This window comes from Loxodonta africana, chromosome 22 (genome assembly GCF_030014295.1).
Source record: "Loxodonta africana isolate mLoxAfr1 chromosome 22, mLoxAfr1.hap2, whole genome shotgun sequence".
In the NCBI taxonomy this organism is placed as follows: Eukaryota; Metazoa; Chordata; class Mammalia; order Proboscidea; family Elephantidae; genus Loxodonta; species Loxodonta africana.
Window position 1 is genome coordinate 14239805 of NC_087363.1, and position 26903 is coordinate 14266707.

Consider the following 26903-nt stretch of genomic DNA (forward strand, 5'->3'; position numbering starts at 1 on the left):
TCCGGTTCATTTAAGTGAAAGGAGATACTGGTACCCCAATGTGTTTCTGCTGGGCTTGCAAAACGGTCAGGAGAGAGATCTTAGTCCAAAAAGGAAAGAAGAAAGATAATCTTACGAGTCTACTCCACAGAATTACTATTTTTTATAAGTACTCCCCAAGATAAATTCTTTTTACATTTTTCAAACAAAACTGATAGTATCTGATTTAATTCACAAGGGTAAAGCAAAGGCCAGCCACAGAAAAATATTCAGGTAATTGAAAATGCATTGCAGAGCAAAACAAAGCACAAACAGTTCTCGGGAAATCGGAAACTCAATGACGTGTCTCATTCTCGCACCTAGTATTTCATCAGACTTGCTCCGTGGGGACACTGGCATTATGGCTGCTGGGCTCCATAAAGAGATGGCTCTGGAAGGACTGGCAGGACAGGGCCCCAGGGGCCGTAGCGCTGGTTTTGTTTAGTTGAGTGCTACAAGGGCAAGCTGTGATCTGATGCACCCCGTGGGAGGCTTTTCAGCAAAGAGAGTGAGCTCAAGCCAGAGGGCAGCTAGTAGCTTTGAAACTATTCCATCCCCTGTGAAATCTATGTTTGAAAATCTAGGCCCTTAACCCTCCCAAATGACACTGCTTCTTCACACTCTCACTGGTTTCCCTGGAGAAGGCTGGTACTACCTAGCCCTGAGATGCCTGGGTCAAGGCAGGAAGAGAAGTGGCCCCAATCCTCCTTGTTGGTGGGAAGGAGGAGGGAGCCACATGACTTCACCTCCATTACTAACCTGCTGTAGAGGGTGGAGTCGGTGAGGACGGGGACGTGAGAGGTGAGCTGGCCCCAGATCCTGCTAAGAAAAAACACAGAGAAACACTTACGGGGGCTAAAGAAAGACATTTGAAATTGGGTCTGAGCTGGGACCCACCGTCAGCTGAGAATCTGCACTTGGCTTAGAGTGTGGCCTTGTGGTAAAAGGTGATTAAAAAAAACAAAACAGTTGTTGACGAGTTGACTCCAACTCCTGATGCCGCCATGAGTCAGAGTAGAACTGTGCTCCATAGGGTTTTTCAGTGGCTGATCTCTCGAAAGTAGACTGCCAGGCACCTCTGGGTGGACTCAAACCTCCAACCTTTCAGTGAGCAACCGCATGTGTCAACCATTTGTACCACCCAGGGACTCTATGGGGTGGCCGTGAGTCAGTATTGACTCTGCAGCAACTGGCAAAAGGTGACAGGGGAGAGAAACTTCAGAGACTGAGCCAGATGACCACAGGCTTCCAATGCAGTGCAAAGGACACTTCCTTCCCAGGCCACTAACGGCTCACTGCCTCCGCTGCACCCACAGCCTGCCCTGTTTTGAAACCAATTTTGCTTAACCGACAGCTTATGCAACTTGCTGCAGTGTCTTTTTTTGACCCCAAGGCCCTCCCTGGTGAAGACAAATGAATATCAGTGGCCACAGACACAGAGAGGTACAGAGCAGCCCAACCATGACCTCTCCAGAGAAAACGGGGTTTCCCATAGCAACCACCCAGCAGGGTATGCTGGAGAATTCCCATTCTCTTAGTGGTACACTCAATGAGATAAGGAGCCTTGGTGGCGCAGTGGTTAAGCACTTGGCTGCTAGCCAAAATGTCGGCAGTTCGAACCTGCCAGCTGCTCCACGGGAGAAAGATGTAGCAGTCTGCTCCTGTAGAGATTACAGCCTTGGGAACCCTATGGGGCAGTTCTACTCTGTCCTAAAGGGTCGTTACAAGTTGGAATTGAATCGACTGGACAGCAGGAGGATTTGGCTTGGATTGACATTCAATGAGACAGGGTCAGTCTGTTCAGTTTGCAGATTTCCCAGACCCTTTCTTACCTGAAATTCACTAAGTACCTTTTTTACATCAATGCAATGGGCATATTCCCACATGTTATGTACTTCTCCAAACTTAGTGAATTTGCTGTATTTCAAATATTCCCAAGTTCTCAGCATCTCCCCATTGCTTGAAAATCCCTAGAAAATATCCTCCTGGCCTGACTTAGAAGTAGCTTCAGTGGGCAGATGGAGGTTCCCTACATAGGGCCCCTCTCATACAGAGGTCCTATGAAAGGCTCAACCAAAGCTTCAGAGTCTGATGCTTGCTGGTTGATGGATGCATACACCTCAGGGCGGACTACTGTCCATACCCCTGAGAAGTCAGACTAGAGGTTCTGGTTAAGTCAAGCCTTCAACCACCACTTCACTCACTACTCACACAACGTGTTGGTGGCTCAGGGACACTGGGCATGACAAGAAATGCCCTAATGAGTCACACTTCCCCCGAATTTAATACCTTTCTAGTACTTGCAATATTCCCTCAGCTCCCTATCAAATACGAGGGGCGTTTGACTGAAAAAGGAAATAAAATTCAGCCCAGACTGTTTTCATGCTGCTTTGTGCCACAATACAGGTTTTCAGGAGGAGAAGGCCGAAATGTGATTCAAATAGGGCTTGAGGGTGCCCTGTAAATTCAACCCCCAACTACTGCCTCGTTTCCCAAGCCTCCTGAGGGTCCTCGGGGTCCCATATGGCAGCATTAGCACAGAGCTCTGCCTGGGGGCGGGCCCTCAGGAAGGTACAGCACAGAGTCAGCTTTCTCAGCTTTATAAACAGAACGACTCCTAGTTAGACACTCTGGTGGGAGACACAGCCTCAGCCTAAGGAAGACAATGACTGGGCCACACCCATCCTATGGACCATGAGGAAAAGAGACTTAAAACTCTAAAATAACTACTGGCCACAACAGTCTCCTGCCCCCTCTCCCCACTTCCATCCTCAAGGAGCCTGCCTTTGCCCTCACTGGGACCTCCAGGGCCTGGGGTCTCCCCTCCTTCTCTTCCCTTCTATCTCCTTCTGACCCCTCTCTGGCCTGGGCTCTACAGGCAGTGATGTCAACGTGATTTCCTTCTGGAGTCTATGGTCTTCCTCCATCCCAACTCTCCCAACTTCCAGCTCTGTACACCAGTACCTGCCGCAGGTAGTCCAGCCCTCGGGGCTGTAGCCCAATTCTTTTGTGTACCCCTCGTCTCCTCACATGCCTGGAAGATTCCTCACTCACTGACAAGACTGTGGTATGAGCTATGGACACCCCCAATCTCCTCCCTCCCGCTTTCAACGCCTCTGCCTCATCACCCTGTCCTCCAGGAGGAGATGGATAGGCTTCTGCCAAGGCTGAGACTGAGCTGGCTCTTGATGCTAACCCTTCCTGGGGGCCTAGCCCCCAAGTCACTCTTTTTTTGCATCTTCAGCTTCCTCCTCTCTGCTAGGTCATTCCACTGCCGAAAAGAATACTCAGCTATATCCCTCAACCTAAAAAAAAATCTTCCTTCCCTTGGCCCTCCAAGGCTGATCCAAAGTAGTCTGAGTAGGGAGGAGACCTCCCCTGTTCTGTGTGGAACTTCCCCTCAGATTCATAAGCCAGAAGAACTGAAAGGCTCCAAGGTTATCTAGTCCTGATTTCCAAAAATGGAGACGTTGAGACCTAAGGCCAGCAGGGCTGGGCAACAGGCAGCCAGGAGTGACAGCAAGGACTGCCGACTGCAGGACAGTGCTCTCTGCACCATCTTGGGCCTTCTAGAATGATGTTTCTTGCCATCTCACACATGTCCCTCCACCACATGGGGACCAGAGCAAAGGGTAGGATTTAAGGTCATTTCTGTTCATGTATGCTCTACTGAAAACCAGGAGGCCTTGCATTTTAAGTCCAGTCCATTTCATCTTTCATAGCTAATGCTCCTGCATCTTTGGTTGATCAAGTCCTGACATCGGTAAAGAGGCTGGACTACCCAATAGTCTCTAAGGCCCATTCCAGCCCTTGAGTTCTCTGAGCCTATGAATGCTGTCCCAGTTGTTCATTAGGGTAAGGGCTCTCTTGTTCTCTGCAGTCACTACTACATTGGCCATTCACTACTACATTCCAACCTCTTGACTAAGGCTCCTGATCCTGACCTCTGGTTCCTGGGCCCCACCACAATCCATAGCTAGTTACCTGAATTATTGGAATTGCTGTATTTTGCTGAATGTTCTTCACTGTTCTCAACAGCAGATCGTTTTGACTTCTTTAAAAATAGAAGAAGTGGGGAGAAAAAGCAATGAATAAACATGGTGAGGCTGGAAGTTAGTACAAAAATATTTTCCAGGCACACAGTTAAACTAGTTACAGACAAGGTCCTATCTGGCCTCATAACTTAATACAGCAAAGAAGCCACAAGCCAAAACTAAAGGGGGAAATAAAACCAAGAATGCTGAATTTACTATCTCAGGCCAATCATTTCCCCAATTACAGCATGCCACAGTCAGCCCAGTGAGCCAGGAAACTATATGGTCCATTTCTCTGCTGATATCATGTGGCTCTTTTTTAAAGCTGCAAACCAGTCATCTGGAAATAATTTTAGCTTTCAAGGAGATACAGCGTAAAATCTGCCATTAACTAAATGTGTACCATTAACCTAGAACTTTCTTCACGTGTAGTCAAGAATTTATAGACAGAATTCAGAGAGACGCGGGGCTTACCTTTCGAGCTAAAATCTTCCTCTTTTTTCTTTCTTCCTCAGAGCCATGGTGTGACTGCGCCCTCGTCAGTCTTCGGTGCTGATGAATCTTGAAGAAACCACAAGCCACCATAAAGGTAAACATATGCTACACGAGGCAGTTTGCTAATGAAAATCATCTCCAACATGTTTTGTCAGATCAGATTATTTGGATAAAAACTCTTTCCTTGGCCAGCCTGTCGGCCCTCTGGCTGGAGTCTGGATGTCTGCGAGAAGAGTATGTTGGAGGATGTAGATCTTTCTTGCTTCCTTTCTCTCTTTTACAGAAGACAAGTGTGGGCCTGGGCACCTCAGAGCATGGTTCATGTGAGGCCTCCTCTACCACCACCCGGTGTGGCCCTTACCACACAGGATCATCGCCCTTTACGGACATGCTTGTTGCCCCTACCGGACAGAGCTCCTGGAAGGCAGGGCCGTTGAAGTATTCAGCTCTGTGTCCCAGCATCTAGCATGGACCTGACTCAGAATAAGTGTGCAGGAAACACTTATGGGATGAACGATCAGTCAAAAGCCAACCACTGTGAACACCACGACAGAATCTGCCCAGGATGGGGACACTAAAAGATCAAAGGGCACTAAGGAACAGAACTACAATTTACCTGTTTCTGTTCTTCCATTAGTCTCTTTTCTATGCATTCTTTGGCAATTCTCAATGCCTCTTTTAACTTTGTGGGGATCTGAAAGAAACAGGAAGTACGTAATCCACTGAGTAAAATGGCCAGAATCTCTGGGGCCCTGGTTTCAAAGCAAGAGGTCATCTGGGATACAAGCAGGTGTGAGCTGCCCCCACAAATCCTGCCCGATGCTCTCAGTATCCCCAACACACTCATCTCTTCGCATTTTTAACAATGAATACATAACATTAAAACATAAATACACATGATTTCTAAAAATTCAAGTAATTACAATGTTTTATAACTTCAGATATTCACAGGGATTTTCTCTGTGAAAAATTTACTTCCTGAATTTCACAAGATGAAGCTGCTTCTGTTGAGAGAGCTCCTAATAGTGGCCTGGTTTGCTCCTGAGCTTGTAAAACACGAGGTGCCCAGGCCTGGGAAAAAAACACTCAGAGTACGTTGAACTTTTGGGGCTTATTATTCTCTACAATATTTAAATTTAAAAATGTTTTGAATAGATAAAACCTGGTTCAAAAGTCGAAAGGTATAAAGAGCACACAATGAGAAGTCTCTCACCTGGCTGCCATCCATGGGAGTCACCAGTCCGTGGTGTGTCTTCCCAGCAGGTCGATGCATGCATAAGAAACTAACGTTTGTTTTTAAAATCATATTGTCTCTGGCTAGGGGAAAAGCTAGATCTTCTCATAATCCCTAAATCTGGGGCTGGGACACTGGGGTTGGAGAGAACATTTATATTCACGAGGCTGAGTGTGTTTCCTGAGGTGTTGCAGAATAAGGGATAAATTTAAATGTTTTTCTTCCTAGTTCAGATCCAAAGAAGCTCTTGCTGTGAGAGATCCTCTAACTGGCAAACAGGAGAGAGGAAAGCTTCTCTCTCGCACCATCTTCTAACCTCACCTTATTTTTGATTTCTACAGTTACTTTCATCATAATAGTTTCTTGGAATATGGAGAGGAGAAAGAGAATTAACCTTCACCCCACCCCCAAAACAACACTGACAGTAAGCACGGATGAGAGCCAGGCCCTCAATCAGGAGTTCCCACAGATTCTCTCACTCGGTTGTTCAATAACAACAGTGGGCTTTAGAACAGGTATTATTTCCCAATTTTACACACCAAGAAACATAAGCTCAGAGATTAGGTTCCCAACTGGAGGTGATTTTGCCCCCTAGGGACCACCTGGCACTGTCCCGGGAGAAGCATTTTTGGTTGTCACAATTGGAGGGGGTGGAGACTCGTACTGGCATCTAGTGGGTAGAGGCCGAGGATGCTGCTAAATATCCTACAGTATACAAGGCAACCTCTCACTACAAAGAATTATGGGGCCCAAAATGTCAAACGCTGAGGTTGAGAAACCTTGCCATAGATAAATGGCCAGTATTATAATGGCAGAGCTGGGCATCATCCTGGTGTTCTGGGTTCCAAAGGTCATGCTCTTCTCATGGCACCACATGCCACCACTGCTTCCCAGGACACTTCCTTTCAGTCTTTTTTCTAGACACAGATGTTTTTTATATACCGTATTTTATATTCTTTTTTGTCCCTTATCATAACAACTTTCCATGCTATTACAATGTCTTTACACATTTTATTTTTATTAAATAAAAATATTTTATCAAGTAGATGTACCACAGATTATGAAACTATTCTCTAATTGTAGATGAGATTGTTTCCAACTTTTCCTATTACAAATACTATATCATCTCTTTTTTGGTTAAAAAAAAAAGCTAAGTTTCAAAGTCAACTTATTTACGTCACAAACCAAAAAAATGATATGATTTGCTTTACCTTGAACTGTGGCTTTTCAGAAGTGGTTAGTAAAACATCACTGAATAATCTGTAAAGGAATGAAACAAAGAAAAAAATCTTTCTTAACCTGGGGATACTCTCAGAACAGGATCAAAGCAGATTAAGAAAACTTTGGTCCATGAGGTCCTTCCTTCTCTACCATGTCCCTACCTCTGGCTCAACCCACCATTTATGTTTATCAACAAACTCAAAGGAGTTTATAGGCCATTCACCGTGACCTCAGGGAAACCTCACTCCCCACTACCTCAGAGGTGTTACCCGGGGACCGGACCAGCTCTGTACTGGAGGTGACTTCCCCGCCATGGGCAACAGTCCTCTCATGCTCCGTGGTAGTTCAATTAAGAAGTAGGAAAAAAATTACTTTTGTAAATAATCTATGCAGTAGACATTTCTAAACAGAATAACTGGTTTTCTTTCCTTTTGTTTTTTTCCCAGAGAAGGATAAGATTTATTCTAGAGCTCACTAGAATAAAATCTTCAAGTAAGTAGAAACTGCCTTGATTTTAATCTAACAAGTAAATGATTTTCTTCTAAGAAAAGTGTCTCATGCTTTCTTAAAAAAAAAAAAAAAGCAGCTTTTAGGTCATATGATTTCTCTCTTCAAATGTATGTTATTAAAAACAACAGCATGAGTAATTCTGAAATGCTCTAGGTAAAACAGGGAAGGAATTTAAATGGTTGAGGGGTGGTGCCCAAATGGCTATAAATGAGTCCTTCCTGGAACAGTTCACTTTTCAAAACAGACAGGAAATGTGTCACATGTGGAAATGGCAGGGCTAACTTTTTCCCACAGGGCTCTCCTGAGTGGCTTTGGAGGTGGGGACCTCCCCCTTTCCTAGGCCACTCATCCATTTACTTCCAGAAAGCAAATGTTAACTGAATGTAGTTCACATCTCTTCCAACGCTCCTCTCAAGGCTGCGAGCCCACAGAGTAGAAAGAATAATGTGAAGAAAAAAACAATTGAAGGAGGAAAATGTCAGAGCTTGGAGTATGGGGTGCAATGCAAACTCAAATACATCAACATGTATACAGGCTGCTCCCTAACTACAAACTAATTTTGTTCTAAAAGTTTGTATACATTTTTTTCCTACTTGGATGTATTTTTCCATATTTATGTTGCTATTAATGGTGGTTGGCTCAGAGGCCAATGCTTCAGTATACTGAACATCAGAAGGTCACATCCATGGGGCAGGGGCTTGGTTGGCCCTGCTCATCACAGCACCCCCAGGACCTAGAACAGCCTATACTATCATCATTGTTGTTTTGTGAGGTCAAGTCAATTCCAACTCATAGTTACCCTACACGACAGAAGAGAACTGCCCCATAGGGTTTCCAAGGCTGCAAACTTTACAGGAGCAGACTGCCAAGTCTTTCTCCTGCAGAGCAGCTGGTGGGTTCAAATCGCCAACCTTTAGGTTAGCAGCTGAGCGCTTAACCATACCATAGTAGGCCCTCTGTAAACACTTGTTCAAAGAATGAACAGGAACCTAGAGCTATCTCTACCTGTTCTGAACTGTGGCTGCGTGCACTTACACTGACCCCTGCCTCGTTTCCCCCATTACTGTTTGCTGAGTCCATCTGTTATCCAACAAGCTGGCACAGACAAAGCACCTGGGACACTGCATGGCACAGGGCAGGTTCTCAACAAATGTTCACTCCATTCCTCTCCATCTCCTTTTCTATCTCCCGCTCTGTGAAGGCAAGGTTCGGGCCCCTGAACACAATGTCAGTGGGCCACACAGCAGGTGCTCAATGAATATAAGCTGAACCAGTATTAATCACAGCTAATATTTTTTTTTTTTAATATTTAATAAACACTTATTAAGTGTCTGGCACTATACCAGGAATCATCTCATTAAATCCTTCCAGCAACCTCTGTGGTGGGGAGTATTATTATCTCCATTTTACAGTTGAGGAAACTCAGCCTCCAGAAGTCAAGTAACTCGCCCAAGGCCACCCAGGCGGAAGTGCCCACCCCAACCCCCTCTTAACCACTCTGCTGCAGAAGGAATAGAAAATGTACCGAAAGGAAAGGCCCAAAGGACTATTTCAGCTGCTGTGATTAACTATTCATAACCCTGTTTTAGGGGAGAATGTCTTCTGAGCATTAAGGCCCTAGCACCATGCTGGGTACTTGTCAGATGTTTAATAAATGTTACCCAGGGAATAAATAAACAAACGAAAGCACCGGAGCCCAGAAACACACTGCCCTTTTCCTGAGGGCAGAGCCTCCAAGGGCCTGTGACTGGTGAACTACCCACAGCTGCGACCACTGCTGTGCTGAAGCAGGGTCACAAAGGAGAGCCGCTTGGGAGGGCCCTCCTTCGGATTGTCCTCAACTGTTGGCTGTGCATGTGCACAGACACACACAAAACACCAACATCCACGGAGGAGAGACATATGTGAAGCTACAGTCATGTAGAAGGTGAATAATCAGACTAAGGCACAGAGGAGTCACAGAAAAGGGTCATGAAGCCATGCTGCAAGTGATGGCCAGCATGCAATTCGCCTGGACACTGGGAGGATTGCAATCCTATCTTTACTAGGGTACCATGCACGCGGCCACGGTGACCCGGTCCTGATACGGTTATCAAGATGACAAGCAAGGCACGTGATTGACTTACGGCATCTGTAAGAGCTTGGAGACGGTAGGCATGCCATTTTTACAGGCTTCACAAGACAGCGTGGACTCCAACACGGTCACTTGAAATGAACAGATACACATTTTAGTTCCACAGAACAAGCTGGCAGATCCACTTGGTGATGAAAAGTTTGACATCGCTTTGCAACAACTGTCTACAGGCTGATGGGGACAGTGTCACAACTCTCTACACACAGACAGATGGCACACATGGGGAGAGGGAACATTGGCAACATTGATGTTACCCGATGATTCAAAATAGATGGTTCAGAAACCACATGCTGATGGAAAGCTAAATACATTTCACGAATAATTAGAGGGTGGATTCAAGATACCATTCATAAAAGTGTTTGCTGTCTTAAAAGAGAAGTAAACACTACACAGAAGGAAAATCCTGAACTTGAAAGACATTTTGACGCTTGCCTGCTTGTAATTACAACCAGCACACAAGATGCCAGTTGTCGGTATCTCATCGCCCAACACCTTGCATGCCATAAACAAAAGCAGCCCAATCTTTTTACCCACAGGTCATGTTCAGTCTCAGCTGTTCAAACTCAACACGGAGCAGTCTCAGGGCCTATTCTCTTGAACCATCTCATCTGACACAAAACTAACATTTGATGAAGGGCTGACTCCCATACTCAAGGGCACCATGGTCCAAGAGCCACATTGCCCTCCCCTCTCTCTGCTCCAGCTGTAAGTTCTAACTGGGCCAGCTGTGGAGGTGATGGAAGGATCCCTGGACGAGTCTACCCGAGTTCCTATGTCCCTCCTTCCTCAAGGTGTCTCCCACTTGTCCTCTGGCTGTCTCAGCGCTCTCGGGTAATGCTGACAGAGCTCTTGGATCAGTTTGCCTGGGTATCTGCATTCCTGTCTGTCTTCCTAGCACTGGGTCTGCTAGGCTCTTATCTACCTGGTTTCTGGCCCATGTTGCGCTCGTTTCTTGCAAGGCCCGCTCCAGCTCTGGTGTGACTCCTGATTCCTGCCTGAGTCCTCAGGGAGGGCTTCAGGTTGCCTGCTCCTGGCTTTCACTTCTGCACCCAAAACCTGTCATTAAGACTCACACTGGCCATTCTTCTTACATCCTCCACTTCCAAACTTTTACAAAAACTTCCCTGAGGCTAGCCTGACAAATGGAAAAGCTATCTGAATTTTCACTTTAGTGTATTTTAAGTAAATTACTCAAATCTGGCCTAATTTGAAATTGGGTAAGAATTTCTGATGGTGGGGGATGGCAGCACCTTCTGGTCTTTTCCAGTCTCTGGAAAGAGAGTGGGTAGCTCTGCAGACAAGCGAGGCCCAGATGGCGGCTCCAAAGCCTATACTGACCCACAGCCATGGACGGTGCAGGAGGGAAGGAGTCCACAGGTACGGAGTCTGGCGGTCGTCCATAGGTCATTTCATACAGTAAGTGGCCAAAGCAGTGAACATCCACACTTTCCAATGTCTGTGGAAGAAAACACAGTAGTGGCATGGGCATCCTTCAGCTTGGGTTTATGAGCCCCAATGCTCCGCCCCAGGGTCCCACTGAGAAACAAGGCCCAAGGGCAACCACACTCCCAGTGGACACAAAGCCTTCTGTAAAAGCTCACGAGGCATCGCTCTGACCAAATGACTTGGTCCTACTCTCCATGGTTTTCCAGTCAGTGACCCTACTCCCTTCCCTTCCCTCCCACCTGCCATTTCAACTCAGCCTCTTGGAGATGAAGCAACGCTCTGTAGGAGAACCCCCCTCCCACTATAGTTTTCCCTGCTTAGCATATTTCCTACATGGCAAATCACAGGTCCTGCCATGGGGATAACTTACAACTAACAATAAACTTACTGCCTCATTCCTTTCAGCAACTTACGTTGATTTTCCTGAACTGTGAGAAGTAGGATCGGTAAAAGGAAGGCAGGCCCAATAAGGAATTCTCCAGGTCTAGCAGCTGGCAAGTGTCCCCATCTAGCATCACATTGGCGGCATGAAGATGCCCATAAGGGAATCCCTTGTCATGTAGAAACTTTAGTACCTAAACAACCAGAGACAAACAGAGAATATAAGCCAGTCAGTTAAAAAATGTATATAGGCTACACTCCCCACCTCCAAACCATTCTGATACAACACAAGTTAAACTTCGTTTTTTAAGTCAGTATATTTTGAAACAAAATCAAACAGGTCACTGGGGAGATTCCTGAAGAAAAATGCCACCTCCATCCATATCTTTGGAATAGGGGGTGACACTGAATGCTTTCTAGCCATGAGATGCAACACCAAGCTCCCTCATTCCCTAAAAACAGAGAAACAGCCATGGGTCAGCTTGGGGTTAATAGTTTTGACATCAAAAGGCTCTGCCTTAAGCACTTTCTGATCCCAATAGGCCAAGTCTCTTCAGGGCAAAGTCTTGATACTCCTAAACAGATGAGTAAAGCTATAGTGTCACTGCTTCAACCAGTCATTAAAGGAAAGGGAGTCAGTTGAAACTATCTCTAATCCAATCTCTCCTCAGGCCTGTTTATTAGCAGAAATACACAACAGGATCCCACAAAAAAAGAAGCAAACTTCTCAGCTGCCATTTAAATAAACAATGGCTCACCCAGCCATACCCATTAAACCCATGGCTGTTGAGTCGATTCCAACTCATAACGATCCTACAGTACAGAGTAGAACTGCCCCAGAGGGTTTATAATCTTTATGGAAGCAGACTGCCACATCTATTGGTGGGTTCGAACCACCAGCCTTTTGGTTAGCTGCCAAGCACTTAATCACTGTGCCACCAGGGCTCCTTCACCCAGTCACAGAGGTGTCTATTTACAGCCCCACAAAGACCTGGTGAGTCAGCACATGACAGCCAAAGGGGGTGCCCGGGACAATTCTCTGAGGACTGGAAGAAAATATCACAACTTCTCTTTCCAGTTTTTTTTTTTTTGATCTCATTCTTTCTTAGCTTCAGTTTATACTGTACAAAACGTACCAGTGATAGTACATGCAGATAATTTATGAACAGTTAAATATACATAACATCAGAGGTGTATGCTTAAATTGATTTTAGGGATAGGGTTGCACGATCCAAGAAGCCTGGAGAATCCTGAGCTGGGATGATGTGGGAAAGAAAGGCTGTAGACTGCTCACTGCTAGTTACGCGTCTGTAAGGGAGCCATATGGTTATGTATATGACATAACAAAATCAAGAGTCTTGGCACAAAAGATAAAGATCAACCAAGGATAACACAAAAATTGCTACTCACACTGTAAAGCTCTTAAAAGTCAGACACTAAATTCCAAGAGCTAAAAGCTTTGGAATTTTGTAGATCCAAATGCCTGCCATAGTTTCAAGTACTGCTTTTTGGGGATGTAATTGGGCAATACCATCAGTCTATAAGAAATCAGACAACTTAAGCTATTTTGGATATTACTTGTGAACTGTCCCAAAAGAATACTGTAATGCTGGGTGAAATTCTGATGCAACTTAAAAAAAAACAACTGAGCATCTCTTACCTCTAATATTTGCCGCCCGTATGTTTTTATTTGCTGGAGTTCAAGGCCCTGAATCTTCTTAGGGTTGCAGTACTTCTTTAGGAATGGGTCTTTTGGTTTTGCCTTTGGAAAAGAACAAATAGTACCTTCAAAAGCAGCAGGAGGGCTGAACCCTGCACAAGGGCTGCCTGGACAGGCAGGACTCTAGAGAGGCTGGGGGAGGGGGGTGTGTGTGTGTAACAGATGGCCAGCCCACAGGATGTGTCAACTACAACAGTCTGTGTAGCTGAGAGAAAGACGTTGGCCTGAGTTCCGTCCCTTCCCTAGCCAGAGAAGAGGTGCCTGGTCTAGGCTTTAGTAGACCCCAAGGTCTTGCTTACTATTAGAATTCTTCACTGTTGCTAAGTGAAGGACACAAACATAAAACTGACCTAAAAGAGCAGCCTACGATGTAATGGACTTGGTCATTAAATGTTCAACCTTCCTTCATGTGGGAAAAAACAATGTTCTTTAGCCAAAATGGGTAGTCTTTATTGCTAAAATCAAAATAAAGTCCAGACTCCTCACAGCCTAGCTTCTGGAACCCTAGAGATCAAACATCAATAATGGGTTCTAAAGAGATTTGAGAACTTCATCATGTCCATGAACTTGCACCACAAGTACCTTGTAGATCAGGTCCTTCAAAGTTCCTTTTTCATTAAATGTCCTAATTAGCAACGCTGAGGATTCATTAGCCGTGGCAAACGTGACCCGATAGACATAAGGGTGCTGCCAAAACAGAAAGGAAATTCACATTCACTTGTATCAGCATCTAGATCCTTTTTTTTTTTTTAAGGAGGATTTTTTTTTTTAATAATTTTATTGTGCTTTAGGTGAAAGTTTACAGCACAAGTTTCTCATTCAAAAATTTATACACAAATTATTTTGTGACATTGTTGCAATCCCCACAATGTGACAGCACTCTCCCCCTTTTTACCCCAGGTTCCCCGTAGCCATTCATCCAGTTTTCCTGTCCCTTCTTGCCTTCTCGTCTTGTTTTTGGGTAGGTGTTACCCCATCTGGTCTTGTGTATTTGACTGAACTAAGAAGCACATTCCTTACATGTGTTAATATTTGTCTTACAGGCCTGTATAATCTCTGTCTAAAAAGTAGGCTTCGGGAATGGCTTCAGTTCTGAGTTGGCAGAGTGTCTGGGGGCCATAGTCTCAGGGGAAGGTTTGTTTTTACGTACAGAAAAATCGGCTGTATACATCATCAAGGTCCCTGTAGCTCCAGGTCTGATTATGCAGAGTCAAGCACCATCTCGGTACTTTAGTTACTCACAACTATGGTGATATTCCCTGAACATATGATATTTTCAAGTTACTAGATGATCAACTAGTACCTTGCTTTTTAGATGAGGCAAGGAACTACAAAAGGAAGTGGATAATCGACGTGGTAAACTCTACATGAGATGGTATCTGCTTTGGTGTATGTATTCTCATAGTTCAGGCAAAAGTATGGTAGAAAAGAGGGAAAGTTGAGTTTTTGGAATAATGGTTTCAATATTCTGCCTCTGTAAGCTGGTAAATAATACAGCCAAATCTCAGACAGCCAAGTGGGGATGAGGATAAGTGTGTCTTTATTCACGGCTTTGCCTAACATTCCACACTGCTGGTGGGTGCCAGGTCAGGGAGCATAACAGCCAGAAAAGAGCAAAAGCAGCATCTTTTGGCATCTCAGCCCTTTCCAAAGCAGCGAGCGTGAATCTTCGTACCCTTCTACACAAGTCTGCAATATAATGATTCATGGTGTCCTCCTGAGAGGAGGACATTGACGTCAACCAAGTAAAGGTGGTGGAAAGGTCAAATTACTTAAAGACTGAAAGTCTTCATATGACCTGGAATTCTGGTTACATGAACTGGCTTTAGACAGGTATTATAATGTCCATTCACTCAAAGGAGTATCAAGAAAGCTTAAATTCATGGGAGCTGAGGTGTGCCGAGGTTTTGGGCAGGGCTTTCAACCAGTTCAGTTGTGGCCGACAAAGCGAAACCAGAGCAGACTTGAATTTTTAAAATTTGGGTGATCTGGAACCATAACCGGAATGGGAAAAATTACGGGTCATAGACCCTGGAATGGGATACTTGGAAGAGGCGTAGCGAGCCCTTTCAGGAGCCTGATGCGTAAGACTGGATTATTGCCAGGACTGGGGCAAGTGACACACATTCAAAGTGGCTCGGTTGGCCGCCACTTGTGAACGGAGCAATGCTGTTTCCAACTCTGTGCAAAATCTGACAAGCCAGAGATTTGGTTGCTATGCAACGCATATGCTGCCCTTGTACTCTAAGAGAGAGATCAAGTTTCCAGCAGGACTTCCATCCATAATTTTTTCCCATTCCAGTATGGTTTCAGTTCACCCAAATTTTAAAAATTCAGGTCTGTTCCGGTGTCATTTCCTCAGTGATGACTGAACCAGGAAGAATCGATTTGAAGTCCTGGTCTTGGGAGAGGGGGTGGGAGGCTGTGCCCAGAAATGGTAGTCACTGATCATGAAGTTGCTCTTGATCATCACATTGAAATGGCTGCTGTTGATTTTTTTAACAGCTTTACTGAGATAAAATTCACATGCCACTACAATTCACCTATTTAAAGTATAAAATTCAATGGTTTTCAGTATCTTCACAGAGTTGTACAACCAGCATGCAATCTAATTTTAGAACATTTTCATCACCCCAAAAATAAACCCAGTGAATAAAATAAAAATCGTTGAGTCTATACTGACATTAATTAATTAATTAATAATGAAAAGGGAAAAAGAAGCTCTTCCTTACAGCAGAATGACAACTAATAAATACACAAGGAATGATGGAGATACAAATCTCAACGAAAGCTAAAACTTAGTGGGTTTGATGAGAAACTGTATATTTATATGGTCTCAAAATACCTCTTCAAAAATTAGTTATTAATTAATTCTGGGTATTTATCTTAAGAAAATAATGAAGGATGGGGCCCTGGTAGTGCAGTGATTAAAAGCTGGGCTGCTAATCAAAAGGTCAGCAGTTTGAATCTACCAGCTGCTCCTTGGAAACCAAATGGGGCAGTTCTATTCTGTCCTACAGGGTGGCTATGAGTCAGAACCGACTCAATGGCATACAACAACAACACAGATGTTTAGGTACAGATGTTTACCTAAGATTGTTCACTATGACTTTTTTTTAAAAAATAAGAGCAAAAAACTGAAAGTGATCCAAATGCCTAGTAGAAGATCAGTTGAGTAAACAGAATTACACCCAAATGATAATTTTACATAGTCAATAAAAAATGACATTGTAGTATATTTACAGACAATATGCTCAAGGTATGTCCTTAATGAAAAAATCTGGTTTAAGAAAATAAGCACAGAATAGCTAAAACAATGTTGAAAGAGAAGAACAAAACAGGAGGGCTCACCCTTCCTGATTTTAAAACATACTATACAGCTACAGTAATCAAAACAGCCTGGTACTAGTATAACAATAGACACATACACCAATGGAATAGAACTGAGAGTCCAGAATAAACTCATACATCTACAGTCAACTGGTTTTTGACAAGGGTACTAAGTACTTTCAATGGGGAAAGAAGAGTCTCTTCAATAAGTGGTGCTGGGAAAACTGGTTTCCACAAACAGAAAAATGACACAGGATCTATGCCTCACACCATACACAAAAACAAATTCAGAATGGATTAAGGACCTAAACGTGCAAACTAAAGCCATAAAGTTCTTAGAAGAACAAGCAGGGGCAACACTGTCAGGCCTAGCTTTCAATAACAGATTATCTACTATAATAACAAAAGCACAAACAACAAAGTCAAAATAAATATATGGGACCTTACACAAAGTACAAACTTTTGTTCATCAAAAGACTTTACCAAAAAAGTGAAAAGACAAGCTATCAGCTAGGAGAATATCTTCAGAAACCATGTATCTGACAAGAATCTAATACTCAAAATATATATAAAACTTTGACAACTTAACAACAAAAAGACAAATAACCCAGTCATAAAATAAGCAAAGGACTTGAATAGGCATTTCACCAAAGAGGACATTCAAATGGCCACCAAACACATGAAAAGATGCTTGGCATCATTAGCCATCAGAGAGATGCAATTAAAACCACAACGACATACCATTTCACTCCCACTAGGATGGCTAAGATAAAAAAAAGAAAGAGAAAATAACAAATATTGGTGAAAATGTAGGGAAATTGGAACTCTTATCCATTGCTGGTGGGAATGCAAAATGATATATCCATTGTGGAAAACAGTGCAGCAGTTTCTCAAAAAAAAACTAAAAACAGAACTCCCATATGACCCAGCAATTCCACTCCTAAATATACACCTAAAAGACTTGAAAGCAGAGCTCAAAAAGAGACTTGTACACCAATGTTCATTGGAGCACTATTCACAACAGCCAAAAGATGGAAACAACCTAAGTCACCCATCAGAACACATTAACAAAATGTGGTACATACATACAATGGAATACTACTCAGTCAGTAGAAGAAATGAAGTCTTGATACATGCTACAGTATGGATGGAGCTTGAAGACATTATGCTGAGCAAAATAAGCCAATCACAAAGGACAAATATTGTATGACCTCTGTTATACAAAGAGACAAGACACAAAAAATGTACATAATACAATTTTTCAAAAAATATATATATCATACAAATTCCAGAAGAGTAACAACTGAACATTTTGGTTCATACTCTGACTGGTGGGATTACAGATGAGTTTTATTTTCTTATATTTGCTTATTTATGTTTCTGACTTTTCTGCAATTAACGTGCACTACTTGTATGCACCACTTTTTTTTTTTTGTAAAGCACATCCATTAAAAAAAATTTTTAATTGAGTACTGACAGACTGCTTCACACAACCACTCAAACTCAAAGACCACGCCATTTTTCTTGGCCACATATCAAACCTCATTAAAAACTTGGTTTTGCTAGCTTGACAACATACTCTATCTTCAAAACGGAACTTGCCAACTCAACTGGACATGTCAGCATAATTGTGCTTGGTCCCTCAGTGACTCATTCTAGGGTCTCACGTTCTCATAAAGAACATCAACGTTAACTCAACTTCCTAGTCAGATTCGTTTTTTCCTCAAGACATTCTGCAGACATTTTGAAACATATTCATGTGGTTTTTTCCATTGAAGGGCTTGGATTAGAATTGAGAATTAGCGTAAGTAATGCTAAACACTCCTAAAAGTCAACCGGCTTGTCTACGAGAGTGGTAACTCAGGCAACAAAATTGTTATTTTGCCTTTCCCACACCCAGGTTATGTAAACCCTTATTTGTTCTGTTTTGTTGGGCTAGAAATAGATCTTTTGAGTCCATTGATATAAACACTCTCCCCGAGAACAAAAAGCTTGGGGAAATGGCTGCTTTCCTACCCTGATGTTTGCTTAAAACGCAAAGGCTATGTTTAAACTTATGACATATTTCATGGGTTGTTCAGGCATCATAAACCCTACGGCCTCTCCTCTGCGGGAACAGCCCTTCGCGGTTTCAGTCTGAGCTAAAATCCATCCACTCTCCTGCTCCTTCTCTGGGGTCTAAGAGTATTTGCAGCTCTTCTATCCATGTTCACCCTCAAGAAAAGCCTGAATCTGTGAAGACAATCATATCAGCATTGAGGTTAACAGGAGGACTTGTACTCACCAAGCAGGAAGGAAGTAGTCTGATTAGACACTGAAAATCTTTATCTGACAGGTACTTGTCAGGGCCAAGGTCAGCCTGAAAACACGGGAGAAAATATCAGAGTTCTCAGAAGAAAACGTCCCTGTAAGTCTTTCCCTTTATTTGTTGAAATATATGACTGTAAGCCAAAGATGAAAATCACACCTAAATCTTGCTGCCATAAGACCTCTCTGGAAAGGTAGTATATAAACATATAAATACCAGGATTCAACTGTAATTGTTCCCATATAAACATATAAATACCAGGATTCAACTGTAATTGTTCCTAATTCCATTAACGAAATGTATCACTACAACTTCCCAAGTGAAAGGCACAAAGTAACGCTCAAGTATTTTCTTCAGAGACAAACTCCAAAAGTGTCAACATTAAAGACGTCCCAGAGGACTACTTTAAGCTGTTTCCATTGTTTTTCCCGAACGTTTACTAGCTGATCAAATTTAATTATTTTTTATGCTTAAGCAAAACCATCGATCACCCATTGCCATCAAGTTGATTCCAACTCATAGCGAGCCCATAGGACAGAGCAGAACTGTCCCATAGGGTTTCTAAGGAGCAGCTGAATTCGAACTGCCAACCTTTTGATTAGCGGCCAGCAGCCGCTCTTAAGCATTGTGCCACCGGGGCTCCACACTTAAGCAAAGTGACTTAAAATGATTCTTCGCTGAGACAGAACTGAGGTGGCCCTTATAAATCACTGGAGACTTGGGAGCACAATGCAATATTGTAACCGTCTTGTCAGATCTGCTCTCAGAAACCCATCTAAAGTCCCTGAAATGGGGCTGACCAACAACAACAACAACAAAAAACTAGCTTACCCAGCTTAACACCAGCCATTCCTTTGGCTGATTTTTAATCTTCATCAAGAAATATTTCTTTCTTATCCTCCAACCTGCCATAAAAGCAGAGACATGTTTATAGCTACATAATTTTCGCACCAATTGATATAAATTTCATTGACTAAGTAATTAATAAAAAAATAAATTTGGCAGTGTTATCCACAGTTACATAGGCACCAGTGGAACAACCACTGATAAGGCTGGCACCATACAGGCTGCACTAAAAACAGTATAAGAAAGAAATTATTATGAAAATAGTAGGGAAACGGTACTTTAATGTATCTTCAGTTTAGATTTAGTAAAAGAGGCAGATGAGGAATTAATGATGGTTTTGAAAGTACAAGTTGCTACCATCCCAAACCTCTGATGGGGCTTTAACCAAGATTCATTAAGTATTTCAGAGTGTAGCTAAACTCTACTAGTGCCTAAAACCAAACCAAACCAAACCCATTGCTGTTGAGCTGATTCCGACTCATAGCAACCCTACAGGACAGAGTAGAACCACCCCACAGGGCTTCTAAAAGGCAGCTGGTGGATTCAAACTGCTGACCCTTTAGTTAGCAGCTGAATGCTTAACCCCTGCACCACCATCATTAAATAACAACAATGCACACTGGGATGTCCTTTTTGATGACAGCAGAAATCCAAAGTTAAGAACTGCATCTTCAAGTGGTAGGGAGGCCAAGAAAAAAGGAATTCATCTTCACTTAAGAGTTTTCTTGGGACACACATAAGAGAGCGTGCCGCAGAATCCAGTTCTGTGATTTGTCTTTTTTTAACAGGATAGACATGCCAGCTTCTCACCTATGTCTTTCAATGGTTCTACCACCTCCCACTTTGGTTCTGATCGGAAGAACATGGAAACCTGTTGTAAGGCGATCTCTGCAAAGACATTGTAGAAACTCATTAGTCAAACGTATCAGGAAGGTACCGTAAGGTCAAGACGTTATTCTTGCAAATGAAATCCTTATAGTCTATGACCTTCTTCGTAAAACACTTAGTTACTACTGATGTGGAAAAAATGTTTGATTGGAAGATCTAAAACATGTAAACGCAGGCTAATGTGAAAAAAAATGCTTTACTGAAAGATCTGAAACATGGAAACTAGCTGGCCTAAGCCAAGAATTCAATATATGCACCCAACCACAGCCTAAGCACAAGACTTCAAATGTGCTCTAATGTCAGCTTGAACAGCATTTAATGTTGCTCCAAGTGATATTTAACCCATCTTCATTCCTCATGGAATTACAGCTTTCACCAACAAAGAAGCCATTAGCCTTAAATATATATTGGAAATAAAAGCCAGTGTCCTAGAAAAAAATCCATATGCGGCAACAACATGCTTCTATTGTGGGAAGTCACCCAGTGTCTGTTAGCTGGGAAAAACATCCATGCTTCTTTTGTGTTCTTTTATCATGAGAATGTTTCCTCCTTTTAAGACAATGAGAAGAGGAAGCTTGTTAAAGTTCACTGTATTAAGAAATTATCAGAATAACTGTGTTTTACATTTCCTGCAAAAAGCAACATCTGTAATCTGCCATTTCCCCTCCACACAGTAAGTAAAGGAAACCGCTCCAGGTTCCTGAATGTGAACGGCAGACTCCCAGATTCAGCGTGGATTTTCGCCTCTGCCTGGCAGTAATTCCATTCCAGGCAGGCTGGTGAGGCACATGGGAGGGACGGGGCAGAAATGCTCGCCACATGTCAGAATGGCCTCGTCTGGGACAATCCCACTGACAGCCTGGCAAACAATCTCATTTGATAACACTTTATAGAACATTATGAGTTGAGAGATCCTGGGAAGAAAACAACTGACTAGCTGTTTGTTCACTGACTCAACTCGTAAAGCACCACTGCCATCTCCTCAGAAGAATATGTGGCAGCCAAATACACAACTGACTCCCTTCCCTTTGTTCTAAGTGCCCCAACGGGACAAAGCAGTTGGAAGGGTCAACTGTGACAAAAACATGTCAGTTTTCATCATGAACACGGGGAACGGCACCTCCTCTATAACTCATGTTCATATAAGGTGTTTTTAGTATTTCCAAAATAACTTGAGCATAAACAGTCTTAAAATAACCTGAACATAAGCAAACTTAAAGGGTAATTACCTTATATAAAAATCATTCCTATTGCCTTTGAGAAAGATCATGAAAAATAATTTTATAATTGTGGTACGATGGCGTTCCGAGAGGCTGTAATACACCGTTGGTTCAAAACAGTGACTCATAATTCCCCACAAAATTATTATTCAACAATATTTACTGTGTGCTACTATGTACCCTACATTGCTTTAGGCATAGGGGAAATGCTCTAGGCATCGGGGAAATAGCTGTGAACAAACAGAATATGTTACTGATAAATTAAGGATTGGGAAATAGCTTTTTTTTTTTTAACCTTAGAGGTTACGGAATTGAAGAAAGGACATTTTCTTTCCACTGAATTATGATTTTTTTGGACATAATAAATCTCACGACTACCACGCTCCCAATATTAATCCCCTCTCTCCCCAGATTCAAGCAATACATTTCAACCTTAATCATCAATTCCTCTGCTCAGCAGCCTGCCCGGGCTCCCCATTGCCTTACCAAATCGAGACCAAGCTTCTAAACCTAGTTTTCAACCTACCTCTAACTGTAACCTACCTTTCTGGCTTTACTTCCCACAGTGTGTGGTCTCACAGTCCCCTTGGCTCTGAGATTTGCCTCCCACGGCCCAGAAGACATGTCCTATTCCTGCATAGCTATCCTTCCAGACCCAGCCCAATGACACCTTCCCCAGGAAGCTGTTGCTGCTTCCCTAGCCACCCTCATCCTCCCTCCCTCCTCAGTACACTCCCAGTGCTGTATCCGCCCCTCTCTTAGGAGACCCACCCATGGTCTGTCATGTATTAGGGTTACTCGTTTTTGATTTTCTCTCTTCCACTGGACTGTGAGCTCTGGCTGGGAGGACACATCTCAACCTGTAAAGGCCACAGCCACATGGAATGACCTCCTTAGGCTGTTCTACCTGGTGCACTGGCCTCTGCCTCTTGGCCTGGTTAACTCTACTCACCCGCAGCCCTCAGTGTAGACGGCACCTCTTCTGGTAAGCCATCTTCCATCTTCAGATCTGGACCATCCACCCGTCCATCCCTACACCCAAGGTACTGTCCCATGTTCACCGCCTGGGCCTTTGCCTGTCAGTCTCCCATCATAAGTGCTTTGGGTGGGGAGGCTATACCTTCCTGACTGCTGCATCAATAGCACCTGGCACATAGTTCGTGCTCAATAAATATGTTTGATGAAGCAAGAAGGAAGGGCTCAATACATGGTCAATGGATGCTGAATCTCTCTCCTATCAGAAGATGAAATCCCAGAGAAGGAAGGCACCCCATCCTCTACTTCTTTAGCACTGACACATGCAGGAAACCTGCACACTAAGTAAACATTGATAAACAAGCCCAAGGCAGGAAACGCAGAAAAGCTGTCCAGTGCAACCTATGCCTCCCACTGAGCTCAAGCCCCTCACTGTCTGCAGCCTGTAAACTCCTAGATCCCAACCCAAACACTGCCTCTTCCAGCCCTGCAGCTAGTTCCAGCCCTGCAGCTAGGCTCCTCCAAGGCAGACCCCAATCCAACCCAGCCCAGAGGCCAGTTGGGCCTCCAACCCCTCCAAAACACCTTGCTGTTCTTTGAATATGACTCCTCCCCTTACCGCCAAACTCCTCTTGTTTGATCCTGGAACCCGTTACTCGAGGTCCTACCTAGGTATAGGATTCCCAGGGCTTTAGGATGAGAAGGGAGCTTCAACACTCCTGGGTCCATTCCTCCACCCCCACCTCATTTTATAGGTCAGCACCCTGAGGCCCTGAGAGAGGAAGTGCTGCTAATGACAAAGCTGGGACCAGGACCCAGGCCTCCTGATGTTTTGTCCAAATGACTTCTGCGTGGACATTAAAAAACCCTTCACTCTGAGTGCTTTGTTAATAAGGACTAATAAGGTAGTGGTGTGTGTATGTGTATGTGTATGTGTGTGTGTGTTTCACAATACGAAAACCTCTAAACTGGGAGATGCCTATCTTCCCTGTGGAACAGCTGGCCCTCAACCAGACTTTCTAATTCAAATGAATCAGTCTAAGAATTACAACAAGAATGATCCTCAGAAGTAAGAATGGTGAGGCCTTGGCTCCTTTATTTTGGACACATCATTAGAAAAGACCAATCACGAGTAAGATGGCCCAAGATGGTGGCTTGGTCAGATGTACCAGCTGTCCCTCTATAGCAAAGACTCGAGAAACAGATACAGATGACAATCCTGGAACCCTGAGCATCAACTGGAAGGATAAGGAATTAGATCAAACACCGACTGGAAGAAGAAACTGAGCAAAACTAGCGAAAGAAGAGAGATACAGAGTGGAGGTATCTTCCTAGTCAGCCCAGCACGGCATGCTCATCTTGAGACAAAGCCAGCAGTGATCCTGGGTAAGGAGCTCAGGAAGCCAACTTTAATTCCCAATAGGAGACAGAGAAACTGTGTAGACATGCCTGGAGTGAAGCAAGGTATGCAGGGCATGAACCAGATCTAAGAAGGGAAGTACAGGAAGGCAAGTGAGAGCTCCAGGGATCCTGGCTTGCGCAGAGCAGGGAGGGAGCCAGGATCCAAAGACAAGACGACAGGACTACTCACTAGTGGCAGTCCCTGACCATTAGGGTAAGTGGCGAACATAGAGTAACAAGTCCATAGAGTGTCAGCAGGAGGTCCCCCACCAGGACTCCAGGCAGGACTCCCCCTCCTCACACTCGGTCGGGCCAGGTCCCGATTGCTGGCTGCAGCCAATGGGAAGTGTCCAGGTGACCAGAGGAGCATGTGCCCCCTCTCCCTGCTATAATTAGCAGTGCATACCCCCCTCACCCCTGCTGCTCCGCATGTCCAGGGACCACAGTACAAGCTACCCCTTCACCCCAACCAGCCCCGTCCACCACCTCCCTGCCACTCTGCGCACCCAGCAAACAGCAGTGAATATACCCACCCTGCTGGTCACCTGCCACACACTCCCACCTACCGCCCCACTCACAGGGCAAACAGCAGTGAACACCCTTGTGCCACTGGTTGCCCACCACATCCATCCTGCCCACCACCCTGCCTACCTGCTGAGCACCATCACGCACTCCTGCACCACTGGACTGACAACAGGTGGTGGCCCATACCCACCCAGCTCACCCCAGCCACCCTGTACACCCAGTGAACAGCCACGCACAATCACCCTGCCCGTCACTGCCTCTCCCCCCAGTGACACATGTGCTGCCAGACCAGGGCTCAGCAGAACACACCTGCTCTGCCCACCCTGATATAGCAGAACAAAACAAAAAATCAGGACAAAACAAACACACAATCAGCCAATGAATACATAAATAAATCACCTTAATGCATCAGAGACACCAGACAATAGCAAATTGTATGAAAAAACGAGAAAAAGATGGCTCAAACAAGTGAGAAAAATAAAGGGAAAGAAAACCTTCCAAAGGACTAAACAATAATAGAACTACCTGAGAAGAAATTCAAAAGACTTATATGAAAAATGTACAACAAAATTCAAATTCACAAAAAGACCAGACTAACTGGCCTGACAGAGCTGGAGAAACCCCTGAGACTATGGCCCCCAGGCACTTTTCTAACTCAGAACTGAAGCCACTCCTGAAGTCCACCTTTCAGCCAAAGATTAAATAGGCCTATAAAACAAACAACAACACAGGTGAAGGAACATGCTTCTTAGCTCAACCAAGAGCTGAAGTCTCAATGAGACTAATGAGCAACATCTTCCAAAAAGCAAAGATGAGAAGGCAGGAAGGGACAGGAAAACTGGGCAAATGGCAACAAGGAACCCGGGGTGGAAATGGGGAGACTGCTGACACATTGCATGGATCACAATCAATGTCATGAAACAATTTGTGTATAAATTTTTGAATGAGAAACTAATTTGCTCTGTAAATTTTCACTTAAAGCACAATAGAAACAAATAAATGAACAAAAAAAGACTTATATTTAGGATCCTCATAGAGATCAAGGAAAACCCAGAAAAAAAACCCTAGAATGATTCAGGAAAACAATACAAGAACAAAATGACAGACTCAATTGACAGAAACCATACAAAAACAACTAGAAATTCAGAAGATTAAAAATAAAATATTAGAAACAGACAACTTAATGGAAGGACACAGGAGAAGAATCCACAGAAGAAAGAATCAGCAAAATAGAAGACAAATCCCTTGATACCAATTTGTTTGAAGAACAATCAGAAAAAAAGACTGAAGAAAGCCTAAGAGTTATGAGGGACACCATCAAGAGGAATAATTTATGTGTACTAGGTAATTCCAGAAAAGGAGATGGAAAAAGCACAGGGAGAATTTTTGAAGATATATTGGCTGAAAGCTTACCAAATATTATGAAAGACAAGAAGTTACCATCCTAGAAGCTCAAGGAACCCCATACAGGATAAAACCAAAAAAACCAAACTCTTTCCTATGAAGTCAATTTCAACTCATAGCAATCCTATAGGACAGAGTAGAGCTGCCCCATAGGATTTCCAAGAAGCACCTGGTGGATTCGAACTATTGATCATTTGATTAGCACAACTGAGCTCTTAATCACTGTGCCATGGGGCTTAAAATATGTATCGTAAATCCTAACCACTATGCCTGTGGTTATAATCCCATTTGGGAATGGGCTGCCTTTGTTATGTTAATAAGAAAGGATTAGTATAGGGTGATCTTCCTTGCTTCCAAAGGGGTGAGACCAGTGGAGTATCCTAGATGGCTGCTCACAGGCTTTTAAGACCCCAGGCACTACTCACCAAAGTAGAATGTAGAACATTTTCTTTATAAACTATGTTATGCCAGTTGAGCTAGATGTTCCCCGAGATCATGGTCCCCACAGCCCTCGGCCTAGCAATTCGGTCCTTCAGGGAGTTTGGATGTGTCTGTGGAGCTACCATGACCTTGCCTTGTACAGATTGTGCAGGCTTCCACAATATTGTGTACTGTCTTACCCTTCACCAAAGTTTTCACTTAGAAAGCAGTGTTTTTTGATGGTTACCAGTGGTGGGAGGGGAAGGGAGGGAGAATCACTTACTAGATAGTAGACACATGTTAATTCTGGTAAAGGGAAAGGCAGTACACAATATGGGGGAAGCACGTGACCAAGGTAAATGAAGACACTGAAGAGTATGCAAGAATAAAGGA

General features: G+C 43.7%; 1 protein-coding gene across 14 annotated transcripts in view; it reads right to left on the reverse strand.

The window, feature by feature from the left end:
* The window catches only part of PXK (PX domain containing serine/threonine kinase like), an 86461-nt gene that overhangs the window by 12640 nt on the left and 46918 nt on the right, over nt 1–26903 (reverse strand). For 7 of the 14 annotated variants that reach the window (XM_064274307.1, XM_064274318.1, XM_064274309.1 and 4 more), the window contains 13 exons: nt 20488–20565; nt 19663–19736; nt 18808–18882; nt 13776–13880; nt 13134–13235; nt 11506–11667; nt 10985–11102; nt 9639–9717; nt 6993–7041; nt 5164–5241; nt 4527–4613; nt 4003–4072; nt 778–840 (listed from right to left, as the gene is read on the reverse strand). In XM_064274307.1, the coding sequence (XP_064130377.1) occupies nt 778–840; nt 4003–4072; nt 4527–4613; nt 5164–5241; nt 6993–7041; nt 9639–9717; nt 10985–11102; nt 11506–11667; nt 13134–13235; nt 13776–13880; nt 18808–18882; nt 19663–19736; nt 20488–20565 (1140 nt within the window). The remainder of the gene's footprint in view (nt 1–777; nt 841–4002; nt 4073–4526; nt 4614–5163; nt 5242–6992; nt 7042–9638; nt 9718–10984; nt 11103–11505; nt 11668–13133; nt 13236–13775; nt 13881–18807; nt 18883–19662; nt 19737–20487; nt 20566–26903) is intronic. The other 7 variants (XM_010589707.3, XM_064274319.1, XM_064274316.1 and 4 more) reach the window with 2 other exon arrangements.